Source organism: Panthera pardus, unplaced genomic scaffold (genome assembly GCF_024362965.1).
Source record: "Panthera pardus isolate Hobbes unplaced genomic scaffold, ASM2436296v1 HiC_scaffold_24, whole genome shotgun sequence".
Classification (NCBI taxonomy): Eukaryota; Metazoa; Chordata; class Mammalia; order Carnivora; family Felidae; genus Panthera; species Panthera pardus.
The window spans coordinates 138,800,020-138,818,629 of NW_026526810.1; the positions used below are offsets into that span (position 1 = coordinate 138,800,020).

Genomic DNA, 18,610 nt, shown 5'->3' on the forward strand with positions numbered 1-18,610 from the left:
TAACACCGCAGGAAGCGGCAGCCTGGGGTGCACACTGTGGTTGTCCAAACACAGGGGCTGAGGGTTCACGGCCCCCTTGCACGGGCAGCACGGCGACCACAGGGTCTCTCGGCTACAGGGACATTTTCAGGTCCGGTGACCACCATGAACTCTGTCCCTGCACATCAGGCTTCTGTCTGTCCTCTAGGGTAGTAGCTCCCCTCTGACCATGGGCAGATGACCGTGACCGTGGCTGAAGCCAGAGGAAGACAGCGTCCCACCAGGGAGGCCACACTGCTGAGTGGACGGGACAAGGCCCAGGGCAGGACCTCAGGCTATGGGTGGGTCAACCTGTGCCCACACCACACGCCCAGGTGAGAGCGGGGTTCCTGTGCCCTCCTTTGGGACCGCAGCCACCCCCCACAACCCACCCCCACACACCCAGGCCCTCTGAGACAGAAAGTACCCAGAAGAAAAGGGAACTTCAGAAAGCGTGTCGCCGAGCCACCTAGTTTCAATCCTGTTCTTAGTCTTCCCACGGCTGCCTGGGGGCTAGGAAGGGGGCTATGGGCACAGAGCTCAGCCACAAGGAGCCACATGTGCCTGGGGCCAGAGCGGGGAGGGCCGAGGTGCTGGGGCCAGCCTTCCATCGTCCCAGCCCTTGGTGAGTAGGCTCCGCACGGAGAGAGGGCGGCGTGGGGGCAGCAGAAGCAGCACAGGAGCCAAGGAGAGACGGGGCCCCACGGAGGGGCCGGAGCAGCCAGCATGGGGGGGCACAGGCTGCCTGGGGGCCAGGGCACCGGCCAGGGCAGGGACGAGGGAAGCATGGGCAGGAGCGCCCACGCCAACATCGCTGGACGCACCGGACATGGCAACTGGGCCTTCAAGGAACATGATGGCCATGGTGGGCCTGAGGCCTGCCCTTTGCCATCTGTGCTGGGAGCCCAGGGCTGGGCTAGACTGAGCTACTGCAGGACCAAGGCCGACATGGACAGACAGGCCTAAGGTGAGGGCACAGGGAGAGGCCGGCCCAGCACAGGGGAAGAAGAGGACCCCAGATGGCCCGAGGGTCCTGTCCCGGACACTGGGGCTGGCTCTGGCCCCAGGCCAGGGTCAGAGGTGCTGGCCATGGGGTCCTGGACTGCAGCAGATGAGCAGGGACAGAGCACGAGGGGCTGGCAGGGGCTCCCGTGTGCTCTCCCCTGCACAGGGGCAGACGGTCAGGAGCCAAACCTGGGCTAAGGAGTCTGGGATGGGCAGCTGAGACCGGGGCAGCCCTAAGAACACACAGTAGTTGCGGGCTGAGCTCGCCTGTGGGGGAGAAGTCATGGGGCAGCAAGGGCAGAAAGCAGCTGTGGTCCATTAGCTCCAAGGACCAGTGGTGGAGTTTGTGTAGGTGAGCAGGGGAAGGGGGAGAACAGAAGGGGCAGGGGGAGAACAGGAGGGACAGGGGGCTGCCCCAGGAGCTCCCAGGCAGAACACAAAACTTGTGCAGGGAGCAGGGGCAGGGGCAGGGCAGGAGGGTCAGGGGGAGAGCAGGAGAGGCAGGGAGAGAGCAAGAGGGGCAGGAGGAGATCGGGAGAGGTAAGGGGGAGAGCAGGATGGGCAAGGGGAGAGCAGAGAACACACAGAGCTTGTCAGGTGAGCAGGGGCAGGGGGGGCAGGGCAAGAGTGGCAGGGGGAGAGCAGGAGAGGCAGGGCTACCCCCAGGAGCTCAGGGGACCAGGCAGAGCTTTGGAGGATGAGTAGGGGGTTGGGAGAGAAGGAGGAGCAGTGGGAGAACAGGAGGGGCAGGGGAAGAGCAGGAGGGGCAGGGGAGAGCAGGAGGGTAGGGGCAGGGCAGGAGGGGCTGGGGGAGGACAGGAGAGTCAGGCCTCCCCAGGAGCTCAGGGGAGCCAGCAGAGCTTCTGCCGGTGAGCAGGGTTCCTGGGAGGGCAGCAGGGGCAGGGGGAGAGCAAGAGGGGTAGGGCTGTCCCAGGAGCTCCCTGGGAGACACAGAGCTGGTACAGGTGAGCAGAGGCAGAGGGCAGGGCAGGAGGAGCAGGGTCGAGGGCAAGAGAGGCAGGACTGCCCCAGAGGCTCAGGGAGCAGGCAGAGCTTGTGAGGGTAAGCAGGGGCAGGGGACGGGCAGGAGATGCAGGGGGTTGCCTCAGGAACTCCCAGGGAGCACACAGAACTGGTACAGGTGAGCAGGGGCAGGGGGCAGGGCAGGAGGGGCAGGGGGAGGGCAGAAGGGCAGGAGCGAGGGCAGGATGGGCAGTGTTGTCCCCAGGAGCTCCCAGGGAGCACACAGAACTGGTACAGGTGAGCAGAGGCAGCGGAAGGACAGCAGGGGCAGGGGGAGAGCAGAAGGGACAGACAGCTGCCACAGGAGTTCCAGGGAGCACACAGAGCTGGTACAGGTAAGCAGGGGCAGGAGAAGGACAGCAGGGGCAGGGGGAGAGCAGAAGGGACAGGCAGCTGCCATAGGAGCTCCAGGGAGCACACAGAGCTGGTACAGGTGAGCAGGGGCAGGGGGCAGGGCAGTAGGGACAGGGGGCTGGGCAGGAGGGGCAGGGCCACCCACAGGAGTTCAGGGAGCAGGCAGAGCTTATGAGGGTGAGTAGGGGAGGGGAGGGCAGGAGGGCAGGGGGAGAGCAGAAGGCACAGGCACTGCCCCATGAGCTCCCAGGGAGCATAAAGAGCTGGTACAGGTGAGCAGAGGCAGGGGAAGGACAGCAGGGGCAGGGGGAGAGCAGAAGGGACAGACAGCTGCCACAGGAGCTCCAGGGAGCACACAGAGCTGATACAGGTGAGCAGGGGCAGGGGGCAAAGCAGGAGGGGCAGGGTGGAGGGCAGGAGAGGCAAGGTTGCCCCAGGAGCTCAAGGGAGCAGGCAGAGCTTGTGAGGGTGAGCAGGGCCAGGGAGAGGGCAGGAGGGGCAGGGGGACGTCATGAGAGGCAGGGGGAGAACGGAAGAGGCAGGGGAAGAATAGGAGGGACAGGGGGCTGCCCCAGGAGCTCCCAGGCAGCACACAAAGCTGGCATAGGGAGCAGAGGCAGGGGGCAGGGTAGGAGGGGCAGTGGGGAGAACAGAGGGGGAAGAGGAGAGCAGAAGGGATAGAGAGGGAGCAAGAGGGGCAGGAGGAGAGCAGGAGGGGTTGAGAGAGAGCAGGAGGAGCAAGGGGAGAGCAGGAGGGACAGGGTTGCCCCAGGAGTTCCCAGGGAGCACACAGAGGTGGTACAGGTGTGCAGGGGCAGGGGGCAGGGCAAGAGGGGCAGGGGGAGAGCAGGAGAGGCAGGGCTGCACCAGAAGCTCAGGGGAGCAGGCAGAGCTTGTGAGGATGAGCAGGGGTTGGGAGGGCAGGAGGGGCAGAGGGAGAACAAGAGGGGCAGGGCTGCCCCAGGAGCTCCCAGGGAGCACACAGAGTCAGTACAGGAGAGCAGGGGCAGGGGCAGGGCAGGAGGGGCAGGTGGAAGGCAGGTGGGGCAGGATTGCCCCAGGAGCTCAGGGGAGCAGCCAGAGCATGTGAGGGTGAGCAGGGGTTGGGAGGGAAGGAGGAGCAGGGAGAGAGCAAGAGGGGCATGGAGAGGGTAAAAGGGGAAGATAGAGGACAAGAGGGGCTGGAGAGTGGGCAGGAGGGGCAAGGGGGAGAGAAAGAGGAGTAGGGCTGCCCCCAGGAACTCCCTGGGAGCACAAGGAGCTGGTACAGGTGAGGAGGGGCAGGGGGCAGGGCAAGAGGGGCAGGGGCAAGGGCAGGAGGGGCAGGGGGGAGGACAAGAGGGGCTGGAGAGTGGGCAGGAGGAGCAGGGGGAGGGCAGGAGGGGCAGGAGGGAGGACAAGAGGGGCTGGGAAGTGGGCAGGAGGGGCAAGGGGGGAGGGCAGGAGGGGCAGGGGGAGAGAAAGACATGTAGGGCTGCCCCAGAAACTCCCTGGGAGCACACAGAGCTGGTACAGGTGAGCAGGGGCAGGGGGCAGGGCAAGAGGGACAGGGGCAAGGGCAGGAAGGGCAGGAGGGAGGACAAGAGGGGCTGGAGAGTGGGCAGGAGGGACAAGGGGGGAGGGCAGGAGGGGCAGAGGGAGAGAAAGACATGTAGGGCTGCCCCAGGAACTCCCTGGGAGCACACAGAGCTGGTACAGGTGAGTAGGGGTAGGGGGCAGGGCAAGACGGGCAGAGGGGAGGGCAGGAGAGGCAGGGCTGCACCATGAGCTCAGGGGAGCAGGCAGAGCTTGTGAGGGTGAGCAGAGGCGGGGGACGGCAAGAGGGGCAGGGGCTGCTGTGGGGCAGGGTTGCTTCAGACAAGCTGTAGACAGGAGGACACAGTGACCCTGAACTGTCCCCAGGGACCTGAGCTGAGAGAGCTTCCTGCAGCAGGCAGGGTTCTGGTGAGGTCTGGAGTCTGCAGGGGCTCGGGGGTGGGAGTTCTGGCCAGGAGGTGCTGAGGGCGGCAGGGCAGGGGAGGTTAGGAGTGTTGCAGGGCAGGGGAGCTGAGGCCTGAACTGGCAGGACCAGGTCTCAGACATGCAGAGGCAAGAAGCTAGAAGGATCCAAGGCCTGGGCTCAGCATGAGGGGCCAGCCAAAGGGGTGGGGGCAGGTGGAGGAGCTGCTAGGAGGAGGTGAACCTATGGGGAGCACAGACAGCTCGGAGCTACCACCAGGCCAGGAGCTCAGGGGAGCAAGAGAGCATGTGCAGGTGAGCAGGGGCAGGGGGGAGGCAGGAGGGGCACGGGGGAGGGCAGGAGGGGCAGGGACACCCCCGGGAGTTCTGGGGAGCAGGCAAGGGTTATGACAGTGAGCAGGAGGTTGGGAGGGCAGGTGGAGCAGGGGGAGACCAAGAGGCGCAGGGAGAGGGCAGGAGGGGCAGGCGGAGGGCAGGAGAGGCAGGGCTGCACCAGGAGCTCAAGGGAGCAGGCAGAGCCTGTGAGGGTGAGCAGGGGGTTGGGAAGGCAGGAGGAGCAGGAGGAGAGCAGGAGGGGCAGGGAGAGGGCAGGAGGGGCAGGGAGAGGGCAGGAGAGGCAGGGCTGCACCAGGAGCTCAGGGGAGCAGGCAGGGGATGTGAGGGTGAGCAGGGGCAAGGGGGAGGCAGGAGGGGCAAGGGCTGCCCCAGGATCCTCAGGGGTGAAGGGCAGAAGGACTGAGCTAAGAGCAGCCCTGGACTAGGTGGGAGCTGAGCGGTACGGCACACAGAGACCACGAGGGCGGGGCCCAGGTGAGCCTCCCTGGACACGGGAGGGCGTGAGCCGCCCGAGGCCCGGTGGACAAGGTAGGGGGGAGAGGCGAGCCTGGGTAGGAAGGTCTCTGGGGCTGAAGGGACAGCGGTGGCCACAATCTTAGGCTCAGGGGCGCTGACCCCGCTCTGGAGGCTCGTGCGGATGGGGGACAGAAGGCTGGACATGACAAAGCCAGGAGGGGTGGCTCAGGGCAGTGGACCCGGTGCAGGGAAGGGGGGAGCCTGGGAGTTTGAGGCAGGGCCGCCAGCCTGGAGTGTGGGTGGCAGGGGAGGCCAGGCAGGGCCATCAGACTTAGCAGAGGGGTCGGGTCTGGCTGGGGACGTGGGGTCTGAGGTGCTGGCACCGTGCACGAGAGGACAGCCAGGGCGGGGCAAGGCTCCCACCGGCACTGAGGGGCAGGCAGGCTCAGGAAAGACCTCGGCTGAAAGAGGGCTCTGGGGACAGGGAGGAGCTGGACAGGCCCCAGGGCACGGGCACTGAGTGAGCCCAGGAAGGCCTGAGAGGGGCTCAGGGCAGGGCCGGGATCCGGCGCCCGGGCGCTTTAGCTGCAGAGCTGACCCAGAAGATGTGAGGCCTGGAGGGCAGACAGCAGGCCACGACGGGGACTCCGGGCTGAGGGGCACGGGCAGCGGGTGGCAGAGGCCTGCTGTGTTCAAGAAAGGTCCCGCTGGCCCAGGGCAGATCCAGGCTGGGACAACAGGGCAGTGGGCTCAGGGCCTCAGCAGAGGCCCGTTGGGAGCAGGGGCCACCGGTCAGAGCTCAGACGGATGGCTCGGTCAGGCCGAGCACCCACAGGAAGCCCGAGTGGGGACCCAGGGGCTGGGCCCAGGAGACTCTAATCCAGCAGGCGGTCACCCAGCACCGACCGGGCCCATGGGGCCAGCACGTGCAGCCGCAGAAACACGAGGCCCTGGGGCGGCAGAGAGCTACGCCGGGCGGCTGGTCTGCAGACTGCCTGGAGGGCCACCCCAAGCCCGGGCACCTGATACCCTGCCCGGACCCTCCCAGGAGCGAGACCCTTGTGGTCACACGGCCTCCTCTCTTGCAGCCTCCACCACGGCCCCATCGGTGTTCCCACTGGGCCCCAGCTGCGGGACCACATCTGGCTCCACCGTGGCCCTGGCCTGCCTGGTGTTAGACTACTTCCCTGAGCCGGTGATCGTGTCCTGGAACTCTGGCGCCCTGACCAGCGGTGTGCACACCTTCCCGTCCGTCCTGCAGGCCTCGGGGCTCTACTCTCTCAGCAGCATGGTGACAGTGCCCTCCAGCAGGTGGCTCAGTGAGACCTTCACCTGCAAGGTGGTCCACCCGCCCAGCAGGACCACGGTGGAAAAGACCGGTAAGAGGGTGTCCACTGGGAGACAGGCCAGGTCAGCTGGTCCACCTGGACCCCGGGGCACAGGAGAGGCACCTCTGTCCCCCAAGCTCGGGGAGGAGGGCCTCTGGGCCTGGCTGCCTGGTCCAGTGTGAGCACAGGCTGCACACCCCCACCATACTTCATCTCCACTGCAGGCACCAGTCTGGGGACGCCCCCCTGACCTGCCCTGACCTAGCCCACCCCAAGAGCTGTCCCCAGCCCTGGCCCCCACTAACCTCCAGTCTGGTCTCTCTGCAGTGCCCAAACCCTGCAAGTGTCCCAAATGCCCAGGTGAGTCAGCAGGGCACCGCCCTGCACACCAAGGCCATGGCCCGCGTCCAGGGACTGCCTGGTGGGGGGAATGTTCAAGAGGAGCCCCCCCAAATGCTGACCCCTGCATTGTGTCTCCCACACCAGTTCCTGAGATTCCTGGAGCACCGTCCGTCTTCATCTTCCCCCCAAAACCCAAGGACACCCTCTCGATTTCCCGGACGCCCGAGGTCACGTGCTTGGTGGTGGACTTGGGCCCAGATGACTCCAATGTCCAGATCACATGGTTTGTGGATAACACCGAGATGCACACAGCCAAGACGAGGCCGCGTGAGGAGCAGTTCAACAGCACCTACCGTGTGGTCAGTGTCCTCCCCATCCTGCACCAGGACTGGCTCAAGGGGAAGGAGTTCAAGTGCAAGGTCAGCACCAAAGTCCTCCCCTCCCCCATCGAGAGGACCATCTCCAAGGACAAAGGTGGGCAACAGGACAGATGGGGCACAGGGAGGTCGAGTGGGGCCTGGCGGACCCAGGCCAGCCCTCCACCCTGGGAGTGACCATCTGTGCTGACCTCTGACCCCACAGGAGAGCTCCACGAGCCCCAGGTGTACGTCCTGCCTCCAGCACAGGAGGAGCTCAGCAAGAACAAAGTCAGTGTGACCTGCCTGATCGAAGGCTTCTACCCGCCTGACATTGCCGTCGAGTGGGAGATCACCGGACAGGAAGAGCCAGAAGACAACTACCAGACGACCCCGCCCCAGCTGGACAGCGACGGGACCTACTTCCTGTACAGCAGGCTCTTGGTGGACAAGTCCCGCTGGCAGAGGGGAAACACCTACACCTGCTCGGTGTCACACGAAGCTCTGCACAGCCACCACACACAGAAATCCCTCACCCAGTCTCCGGGTAAATGAGCAGCGCGCCCGGCCCCCCAGCAGGCCCCCGCGGGCTCTGAGCGCCCACCCCTGTGTACATCACCCCCCGGGCAGGCACCCTGCGTGAAATAAAGCACCCAGCACTGCCCTGGGACCTGTGACACTGTCATGCGTCTTTCCGAGGCAGAGCTCAGGACACCCAGGCCTCTGGGAGGTGCGGGCAGGCCAGGCTCCGAGGCTCAGGGGTCACCATTCACGGGAGAGCGCGGGTCCCACCAGGGGCCGGGACCTGAGTGGGCAGGTCTGCACAGGCGGCCAAAACTCATGGCCGGGAGCCGCCTGGGACAGAGAGAGGGCTTGGCCAGGGGCTACTCAAGGCCGGAGGGGGGCGACAGGGAACGGAGAAGCCCTCCAGAGCCCCTCAGGGAACGGGGCGCACGGTCTTTCCCACGTCTGGACCCGCCCAAGCTGTGGGACGCTGGCCTGTCCTCTTCCGCTGCTCCCCCCGTCCCCTGGACCTCTTGAGAGCTCTGAGTTGTAGCTCTGTGCCAGTGCAGTAGCCAGGCCTGACCCATGCTGTGAGGACAGGCCCTCACCCTCCCTCAGATGAGGCGGCCCCTCCTGACTTCATCCTGCCTGGGGCCAGGCCTGTCCACTCGTGGGGACACTCACCCCGGTGCCCCAAACGGGCAGAGGCAAGCAGTCCTGAGTGCCCAGGGGAGGGACCATCCCAGACACCCACAGGGACGCTGAAAACAAGCCCCTCCCACTGAGCAGGGCCACCTTCACAAACACACACACACACACACACGCACACACGCACACCTGACCCACCGGGCCTCACACGGGACAATGTGCCAGGGCCCAGACCGGAACCAGGCTTGGGAACCCTCACCGTGGACCCCAGCCTGGTCCCCACCCCCTCCCACACCCATCGGCTGCTCAGCAGCCCATCCACACGCCGACCACGCTGACCAGCCCTTCTTCTCCCCAGGACACTGGGTCGCCTCCCAACACACACCAAAACCCCCACCCCCAGCTGGCCTGACACTCGCACCCACTCGTTCGCTAGGGTCACCCCCTGCCACCCTCTCGACCCTTCCCTGGGCTCTGCTGACCCTCCCACCCTCTGGGCCGGGTCCCCAGGAGAACGGGTGTGGTGGTCAGGCTGCCTTCCCCCCAGACAGCCCCAGCACAGCGCAGAGCAGAGAGGGAGCGCGTCCCCACGGGCCGGGCCCAGGCGCGAGGATGGGGGCACCGAGGCCGGTGCCCTGAGGCTACGGAGGGCCGCGACCGTCACCCCGGGAACCACTCCTATGGGCAGGCATGGCACTGACCACTCCCTTCCTGTCCAGAGCTGCTCCTGGACGACAGCTGTGCGGAGGACCAGGACGGGGAGCTGGATGGGCTGTGGACCACCATCTCCATCTTCATCACGCTCTTCCTGCTCAGCGTGTGCTACAGCGCCACTGTCACCCTCTTCAAGGTGGGTGTCCCCGCACCGTCCCGCACTGTGGCCCGCTGTCCCAGCGCTGGGGACCCGCTGGAACCATGCCATCCCCACACTGACTCGACGCTGACCCCATGTTGCCCCCACGCTGACCCCACGCTGACCCTGTGCTGACCCCACGCTGCCCACACTGGGGACCAACTGGAACCATGCTATCCCCACACTGACCAGACACTGACCTCATGCTGCCCCACACTGACCCCACCATGACCCCACGCTGTCTCCACTGTGACCCAATACTGTCCCCACACTGACCCCACGCTGCCCCCACACTGCCCCCAGGCTACCCCCACACTGACCCCACGCAGACCTCACCCTGTCCCCACAAACTCCACGCTGCCCCCACACTGACCCCACGCTGCCCCGACTCTGACCCCGTGCTGACCCTACACTGCCCCCAGGCTACCCCCAGACTGACCCCACGCTGACCCCAGACTGACTCGACACTGACCCCATGTTGCCCCCACACTGCCCCCAGGCTACCCCCACACTGACCCCACGCAGACCCCACCCTGCCCCCACGCTGCCCCCACGCTGCCCCCACGCTGGGGACCCACTGGAACCACGCTATCCCCACACTGACCAGACGCTGACCTCATGCTGCCCCCACACTGACCCCACCATGACCCCACGCTGTCCCCACTGCGACTCAATGCTGTCCCCACACAGACCCCATGCTCTCCTAACCGTGACCCAATACTGACCCACGCTGACCCCATGCTGCGGTCCCACTGTCACCATGCTGTCCCCACGCTGTTCCCACACTGACTCCCACGCCATCCCCATGCTATCCCCGAAATGAACTCATGCTTATCCCATGCTGTGGACCCACTGTCACCATGCTGTCCCCATGCTGTTCCCACGCTGACCGCTCGCTGACCCCACCGTGACCCCACGCTGACCCCATGCTGTGGACCTACTGTTACCATGCTGTTTCCCCTGTGACCTCACACTGACCCCATGCTGTCCTGCCTGTGACCCCCATGCTGACCCCAGCCTGTCCCCATGCTATTCCCACGCTGTCCCCGCAATGACCCCAGGCTGTCCCCACACTGCCCCTACACTGTCCCCACGCTACCCCACGCTGACCCCATGCTGCCCCCACACTGACCCCATACTGTGGACCCACTGTCAACATGCTGTCTCCCCTGTCACCCCATACTGACCCAATGATGTGGACCCACTCTCACCATGCTGACCCCACTGTGACCCCATACGTTCCCCATGCTGTCCCCATGCTATTCCGTAGCTGTCCCTGCAGTGACCCCATGCTGTCCCCATACTGACCCCATGCTGACCTCACACTGTCCCGCCACTAACCCTATGCTGTCCCCACCGTGACCCCATACTGACACCATGCTGTGGACCCACTGTCACCATGCTGTCTCCCCTTTGACCCCACACTGAACCCATGCTATTCCCATGCAGTCCCTACACTAACCCCACACTGACCCCACGCTGCCCCCGTGCTGCCCCCACACTGACCCCATGCTCTCCTAACCATGACCCGATACTGACCCCACGCTGACCCCATGCTGCGGTCCCACTGTCACCATGCTGTCCCCACGCTGTTCCCACACTGACTCCCACACCATCCCCATGCTATCCCCGAAATGAACTCATGCTGATCCCATGCTGTGGACCCACTGTCACCATGCTGTCCCGATGCTGTTCCCACGCTGACCCCATGCTCCCCCATGCTGACCCCGTGCTGATCCCACGCTGTCCCCACCGTGACCCCACACTGACCCCATGCTGTGGACCTACTGTTACCATGCCGTCTCCCCTGTGATCCCACACTGACCCCATGCTATCCTGCCTTTGACCCCCATGCTGACCCCAGCCTGTCCCCATGCTATTCCCATGCTGTCCCCGTAATGACCCCACGCTGTCCCCACACTGACTCCATGCTGACCTCACACTGTCCCCACACTAACCCCACATGTCCCAACCGTGACCCGATGCTGACCCCACACTGACCCCATGCTGTGGTCCCACTGTCACCATGCTGTCCCCATGCAGTTCCCACACTGACCCCACCTTGTCCCCACACTGACCCCATCCTGACCTCACATTGTCCCCACACTAACCCCATGGTGTCCCCACCATGACCCAATGCTGACCTCACACTGACCCTACACTGACCTATGCTGTGGACCCACTGTCCCCATCATGCTGACCCCACGCTGTCCCTACAGTGACCCCATGCAGACCCCATGCTGTGGACCCACTGTCACCATGCTGTCTCCCCTATCCCCCACACACTGACCCCACATTGTCCTGACTGTGACCCCGATGCTGACCCCACCCTGTCCCCATATTCTTCCCATGCTGTCCCCAAATGACCCTATGTTGACCCCATGCTGTGACCCACTGTCACCATGCTGACCCTTGTGACCCCACACTGACCCCATGCTGACCTCACACCGTCCCCACACTAACCCCATGCTGTCCTAACCGTGACCCAATGCTGACCCCACGCTGACCCCATGCTGTGGTCCCACTGTCACCATGTTGTCCCCACACTGTTCCCACATTGACCCCCATGCTATCCCCTCTGTCCCCATGCCATCCCCTTGCTGTCCCCAAGATGACCCATGCTGACCCCCCGCTGTGGACCCACTGTCACCATGCTGTCCCCATGCTATTCCCACACTGACCCCACTCTGTCCACACACTCACCCCATGCTGTCCCCACTGTGACCTGATGCTGACCCCACACTGACCCCAAAGTAACCTCACACTGTCCCCACACTAACCTCACCCTGTCCCCACCATGAGCCGATGCTGAACCCACACTAACCCCATGCTGATCTATACTGTTGACCCACTGTCCACATCAGACTGACCCCATGCTGACCCCACAGTGACCCAATGCTGTCCCCACACTGTCCCTACGGTGACCCCTTACAGACCCCACGCTGACCCCAAGCTGTGGTCCCACTGTCACCATGCTGTCCCCATGCTGTTCTCAAACTGACCCCACATTGTTCCCATGCTGTGGATCCACTGTCACCATGCTGTCCCCACGCTGTTCCCAAACTGACCCCATGCTGACCTCACACTGTCCCCACACTAACCCCATGCTGTCCCCACCGTGACCCGATGCTGACCTCACACTGACACCGCGCTGACCTATGCTGTAGACCCACTGTCCCCATAATGCTGACCCCATGCTGACCCCACAGTGAACCAATACTGTCCCTACAGTGACCCCATGCAGACCCCACGCTGTGGACCCACTGTCACCATGCTGTCCCCACGCTGTTCCCAAACTGACCCCAGGCTGTTCCCACACTGATTCCCACGCTATCCCCTCTGTCCCCTCCCAGTCCCCATGCCATCCCCATAAGACTCCCTCCCACTCAAGTGGTCCCGGGGAGGGGGGCACCAGGATGGGGGGCTGTCCTCAGGGGTCCCAACCACGTCACCTCCTGCCCTCCTGCTGCAGGTGAAGTGGATCTTCTCCTCGGTGGTGGAGCTGAAGCGCACGATCGCGCCCGACTACAGGAACATGATCGGGCAGGGGGCCTAGGGCCAGCCGTCCTGGGCGGGTGTCAGCGCTGCCCCAACCCTGCACAGGATCCCGGTGCATCAGCCTGCTGCCAGGCCTGCTCTCCCGCCCTCTGACCTCGCCACCCTCTGACCTCACAGCCACCCTGGGCCTGCGCCCTCGCCCTCTGGCCTCGTGGCCCCTGAGAGCTGCATCCTGCGCCCTGAACCCCCGTTTGGAGAATCGCGTGGACGGCAGGTTGTGCCCCAACCTGAGCTGGTGGACGCCCGCTGGCCCCTCCACGGCGGCCGCCAGGCTACCGCTGTGGCCGCGCACGGTCAGCGGGCACGCTCATCCTGGAGGAGACGGGCGGCTGGCGATCCCAGTGTCTGTCTGGCAGGGACCGGCCTCTGTGCGAACCCCGTCCAGGCCAGGCTCCAGGACGCAGGGTTTCCCCAGAGCAGCCACGTCGGCCCAGATCCTGAGGAAGCTTCCGACGTGTCACTAACGGTCAGTCAGATCTTCTGCTCGGGAGGAGACCGCGCAGACAAGGGCCTGGGCCTGTGGCTGCTGCAGGAGCCCCGTGGATGCCGGGGACAGAGTGACATCCAGCCAGACAGGCCTCCTGCAGAGGGGTCTGGTGACCTGGTCCCCGGGCCAGTGGGACACAGCCTCGGTGGACACAGGTGGAAGGTGCCAGGAGGCCAGGGCGGCAGGCCCAGCCCGCCCCACCCTGTGGCCGGGGCCTGAGTCCCAACAGGCTCACGCGGGGGGTGGGAGAGAGAGATAAGCCCACGGCCGGGCGGACCCCCAGGACTGGCTCTCCGCCCTGTCTTTGGGTGGGTGCCAAGTCGGGGCCCCCACGTGGGAAGAGATGGCCACGCAGGGGAGGAGGAGCAGAGCCCCCAGCCCCAGGGACATAGAGCCCGGGGGTCCCATATGGGAAAGCCACTGCTGAAGCTTGGCTAGCTTGTTTTATTCTTTTAAATGTCTGGAGCTCCTTGATTTCCATTTGCATTTCTTTCTTTCTTTTTTTTTTCTTATTTTTTTTTTTCCTTTTTTAATGACAATAAAATATCCTTAAAAACTCCATAACCGGCTGGGAAAGTCTTCCTCTGTTGACGCGCCCGGTGAAATCCACAGACTGGCCGTGCCGTGTGTCGGTCCCTCCAGCCGTGGGAGCAGGACCCCCGGCCGCTGGGGTTCCCGGGGGGTGAGGTGCGCCGCAGGCGCGAGGGGTCACGTGACGCCTTGTGGGGCGCAGGGGGAGCATCCTGACCTGGCCAAGGGCACCGCAAGAGGCACCTATTGGGTGTGTATTAGCACGGGCTGCTAGCAAAGCACGACGGTCCCGTGGTGTGGACAACGTGCACTGATGTTTCCACGATTCTGGAAGCTAGCAGGCAGACCCGGGTGTCATGGGGCTGGTGGCCCCTCAGCATGTAGACGCCGTGTCCTCACACATCCGGCCCGCTATGCGTGTCTGTGCCCCGACCTCCTCTTACCAGGGGAGGAGTGAGTCCATGGTGAGGACCGGTCACACTGGATCAGGACTCACCCTAGTGACCTCGCTTTAACCTATTACCTCTCGAAAGACCCCATCTCCCAATACAGTCACATTCTGGGGTCCTGGCGGTCAGGGCTCAAGATTTGAATTTGGGGAACGCATTTCAGGAGAGTTGGGTCCAGGTGGGAGCACCAGTGAAGGCCAGGTCGGGTGAGGCCCGGGGGGACAGCACTGTCCCAGGTAAGCGAAGCTGGACACCAGCCCAAGGGGTCAGGACACTCAGTCGGGGGGAGGCCCAGCGAGAACACCACCACCCGGGGGTGGGGGTGGGGGTGGCGGTGGGGGTGGGGTGGGGGGCAGAAAAGACCAAGTTCTACAGGAAGAATGCCAAGTGGGGGCGGGCAGTCCATTGGCGTCAGGGGGCCGTGGGGTCCCTGGCCAGCAGCGATGGAGTCGGGATTCTGTCCTTGCAGTGCCTGGGGGTCTCGGGTCCTGGAGGTGCCCCGGGTTGTAGGAGACACGTGCACCTCGAGGGCAGAGGCGGGACCACACCTGCCAGCCCTTCCCAGTAAGGGCCCTGGGAAGGGAGGCCAGCCCGAGGGGCTGCGGTCTTCTGGGGACGCAGTGGGAGAGGGGAGTGGGCTCTGAGTGTGCAGGTCAACAGCCCAGGCCGAGGCCCAGGGCGGGCAGAGAGTCGTGGCCAGCGCGGCCACGGTGCCTCAGGACCGCTCAGGGAGCACCTCCCACCTCCCCGTGGGCAGGGGCTGCCTCACCAGTGGGGGCCGCACCAAATACAGGGCGGCCGTGGGGAGAACGCCCCGGCCCCCAGGGGTCCTGGGGGCTCCAGGCGACCACACCATCCACACGGCTTGCCCAGCACCCCCTCCCTCTCGGTCCCCGGGCCGGGGCCCCCGCTCCATCCCCTGGACCAGAGATCAGTCTCCATCCTTCCCACCCTCCCACCGGAACGCCGGGGTCTTCGGCAGCTGGTTGACCCCATGGCCTCCGCGGGAACACGGGGCATGACCGGACCCTCCACTCTCAGGGCAGGAACGCCCGCTCTTTGAGAGCAATCTCCCAGCAGGCCCTGAGGCCCCCGCCTGTGGCCTTCCAATAACGCCATACACGTGGGCCCCCCCTCCACGTTCCCCCGGGGACCCACACACACCTACGTGCCTCCCCATGCAACCCCTCAGACCCCCTAAGGTCCTGCGGGCTGCTCCTGGGTGAGCCCTGAGGTCGGCCTCCTGCTGCCTGCCGCTCCTCAGGGGCCCCCTCCCCTGGGCTTCCGCTCAGACACAGGCCTGTGCGCATCTCCCTTTGCCCGTGTTCACACCTCCACCTGTACCTCACACACACACGGACCAGCGGGCTGGCCTCGCTCCTGCTCCTGGGACCCACCTGGTCCCGCCCTCCTCCCACTCGCACTGGGAGGGAACCAGCCGGCGCCTGAACCCTGTCCCCACGGGGGGCCCAAGACGCACAGACGTCAGCGTGGGTGGCGGCGGGAAGGGGAGGATGCGACTGTGTCCCCACATTGCGTGTGTTGGAATCCTAGCTCTAAGTGTCATGGTGTTAGGAGGCGGGGCTTTGGGGCACCAGAGGTCGTCAGGGTGGAGCCCCCACGACTGGGGTTAGCGCCCTTATGAAAAAGCGAGCTGCCTCCCCGCTTCCGGCACGTGAAGGGGCAGAGAGAAGACGCCGTCCGTGAGCCAGGCAGCGGGGACCCCCCAGACGCCACACCTGCTGGTACCTGATGTGGGCATCCAGCCTCCACACCCGTGAGGAGTGTCTGCGGTCTCTGTCGGGCCAGCCGGACGGCTGGACAGGAGCCACCTGGACGGGCGGACCTGGAGGAACGGGGTCCCCCAGGCCCCCTGGCCCAACCCCCTACCCCCGGGACCCGGGTCGGCCGGCCATCAGCGGGGTACAGGGCCACGAGACCGCCCCCAGGGGCTGCTGAAGCCCCAGCCTGCCTGGGGCAGGCACATCAGCCCCGGGCTCCCGGACCACACGCAGCAGGCAGTGGACTATTAGAGGCCCCCCAGATGGCGGCTCGGTCACTGCACAGGGGAGGGCCCCCTACACCCCCTACACCCCACGCTCAGACACTGCCCGGGGAACCAGGGCATCTGAGTCTGCAGGGAGCTGGGCCGGCAGAGACACGCCCAGAGCCTCAGAGGCGCCCGAGCCCCGCCCACCCCGCTGCCTGAGCTGCCGCACCCGGCGCCCCATCCGCAGGCACTCGGGTGCTGACCGCCCGGTCCCTCGGGGGAGTCATCTTTTTCTTTTTAGAGGGAGAGAGTGTGCAGGGGGAGGGACAGAGACAGAGACAGAGAGGATCCCAAGCAGGCCCCACACTCAGCACAGAGCCCCATGCAGGGCTCGATCCCGGGACCCCGCCATCAGACCTGAGCCGAAAGTAAGAGTCAGGCACTCATCCCAGTGAGCCATCCAGGCGCCCCCTGTAAGGAGTGATCTTTTGGTGCATTTCAAAGTCTTGCAAAATACTTCCTGTAAACAAATTTCGCTCTCAGAGTATCCAGAATGTGCAGGGCACTCCGGCAAATCAATTGGGAAAATCGCACAATTCGGTAGAGAAACGGACACGAGAATTGAACAGATGTTTCACAGAGGCTATCCAAATAGCCCTCAAACATACAGAAAGGACGCTGCGCTCCACCCGTCACAGGGAAGTGAAAATTTCTGAAAAGCCACAGGAGAGAAAGTGGTTCTGATTCCAACGGCGGTCGGTGCGGTGCCTTGTCTCAGACTAAACCTTTGCAGGCACAAGTATAAAGTGGAAAAACTGCCCGGCAGACAGTGATTTGAAGGCATCAGAGGACAAGCAGACACAGGCAGACACGGGGAAGACTGTGCCCTGGAGAGATTGGTCTGAGGGCAAAGCCCAGTCCTTGCCACAGCTGCAGCTAGAATGCTGGGGAGCGGGCACCCGTCCAGGCACAGGGGCAGGTCGTGGGGTTCGGGGCCCCACCTCAGACAGGTGCAGCCAGAATGCAGGGGAGCGGGCTGCCGTCCAGGCACAGGGGCAGGTCGTGGGGTTCGGGGCCCCACCTCAGACAGGTGCAGCCAGAATGCAGGGGAGCGGGCTGCCGTCCAGGCACAGGGGCAGGTCGTGGGGTTCGGGGCCCCACCTCAGACAGGTGCAGCCAGAATGCAGGGGAGCGGGCTGCCGTCCAGGCACAGGGGCAGGTCGTGGGGTTCAAGGTCCTCCCTCAGTCAGTGCAGACCAGCGACGAGGCCAGGGTGCTGCGTCACGACCTTTATACAACGTGTGTCGGGCCGACCTGCAGACTGAAATCAGCCAGGTGGGGACAGAAATCGTAATGCACTGAACGTACCAAGGTAAGTGTTGTGTGTGAAGACGTTTCAGCCACGTAAGAACACACACAACGTGTGTATGGAAGGGTAACATGTGTGTGCCACCTGCTCATAACATATGTATGGTGTTAGATTACAGTACAAATGTTTTTCCTGTGAGCAGTGCGGTCAAACAGTTTGGAGATGGTCCTGGCCAATGCTGTGTGACAACGGACGAAAACGAGCTGCTGAGACTGAAAGGACAGATGTAAAACTGTCACTAATGCAGACGACACAAGCACGTACGATGAAAAGGCAGCGGAATCCACACAGCCCTTAGAACCAGCAAGAACAGCAGCAGGGGCTCCAAACAAACCCAGGAAGCAGTCGTGTTCCGCTGTGTCAGCAGAAACCTGCTAAGAACGCGTCATCGAAAACGAGGCACGATTCACAGCAACCCAAGGACTTTCCGAAGAAAGAAAGCCCAAGAAACGGCAACTCCGGCAACGGACCTGAAAGGGCTCCGAGTGTCTGGAGAAAACCGCCTTCGGGGGCGGGCCGGCACCGTGGACGCCACGCTACGCCTGCCCGCCCTGCCCACACTGCCCCCGCACCCAGCCCTCCACCGTCAGCAGGGCCTTCCAAGGGCTGGGCGGGGGTCACCTTCCCCCTGCTCCCCCAGCACACACCCGGGCACACACCCACGGTCCAGAAGCAGCAGCAGGGTCGCCTGTCTCCTGTCTGCAGGCAGGACGCAGGCAGAGGCCAGAGCGGAGCTGCCCTGGAATGAGCTTAACTGGGCTGAGTTGGGCTGAGCTGGGCTGGGCTGAGCTGAGCTGGACTGAACTGGGCTGAACTGGAATGAGCTAGCTAAGTGGGTTGGGCTTGGCTGAGTGGAGCTGAGCTGAACTTGACTTAGCTGGGCTGGGTTGAGCTGATCTGAACTGAGCTGGGCTGAACTGGGATTAGCTGGGTGGGTTGGGCTGAGCTGGGCTGTTCTGGACTGAACTAGGCTGAACTGGGCTGGGCTAGGCTGGGCTGGGCTGGGCTGAACTGGGCTGAGCTGAGCTGAGCTGAGCTGGGCTG

At 64.4% G+C, this 18,610-nt stretch overlaps 1 gene segment (V, D, J or C); it reads left to right on the forward strand.

Annotated features, from left to right (window-relative positions):
* Positions 1-542: 542 nt before the first annotated feature.
* Positions 543-7,854, forward strand: LOC109261191 (immunoglobulin heavy constant gamma 2-like). The segment is given in 5 exon segments: positions 543-643; positions 6,240-6,530; positions 6,807-6,839; positions 6,966-7,295; positions 7,404-7,854. Coding segments are annotated over 5 exon segments (1,050 nt in total).
* Positions 7,855-18,610: the final 10,756 nt, after the last annotated feature.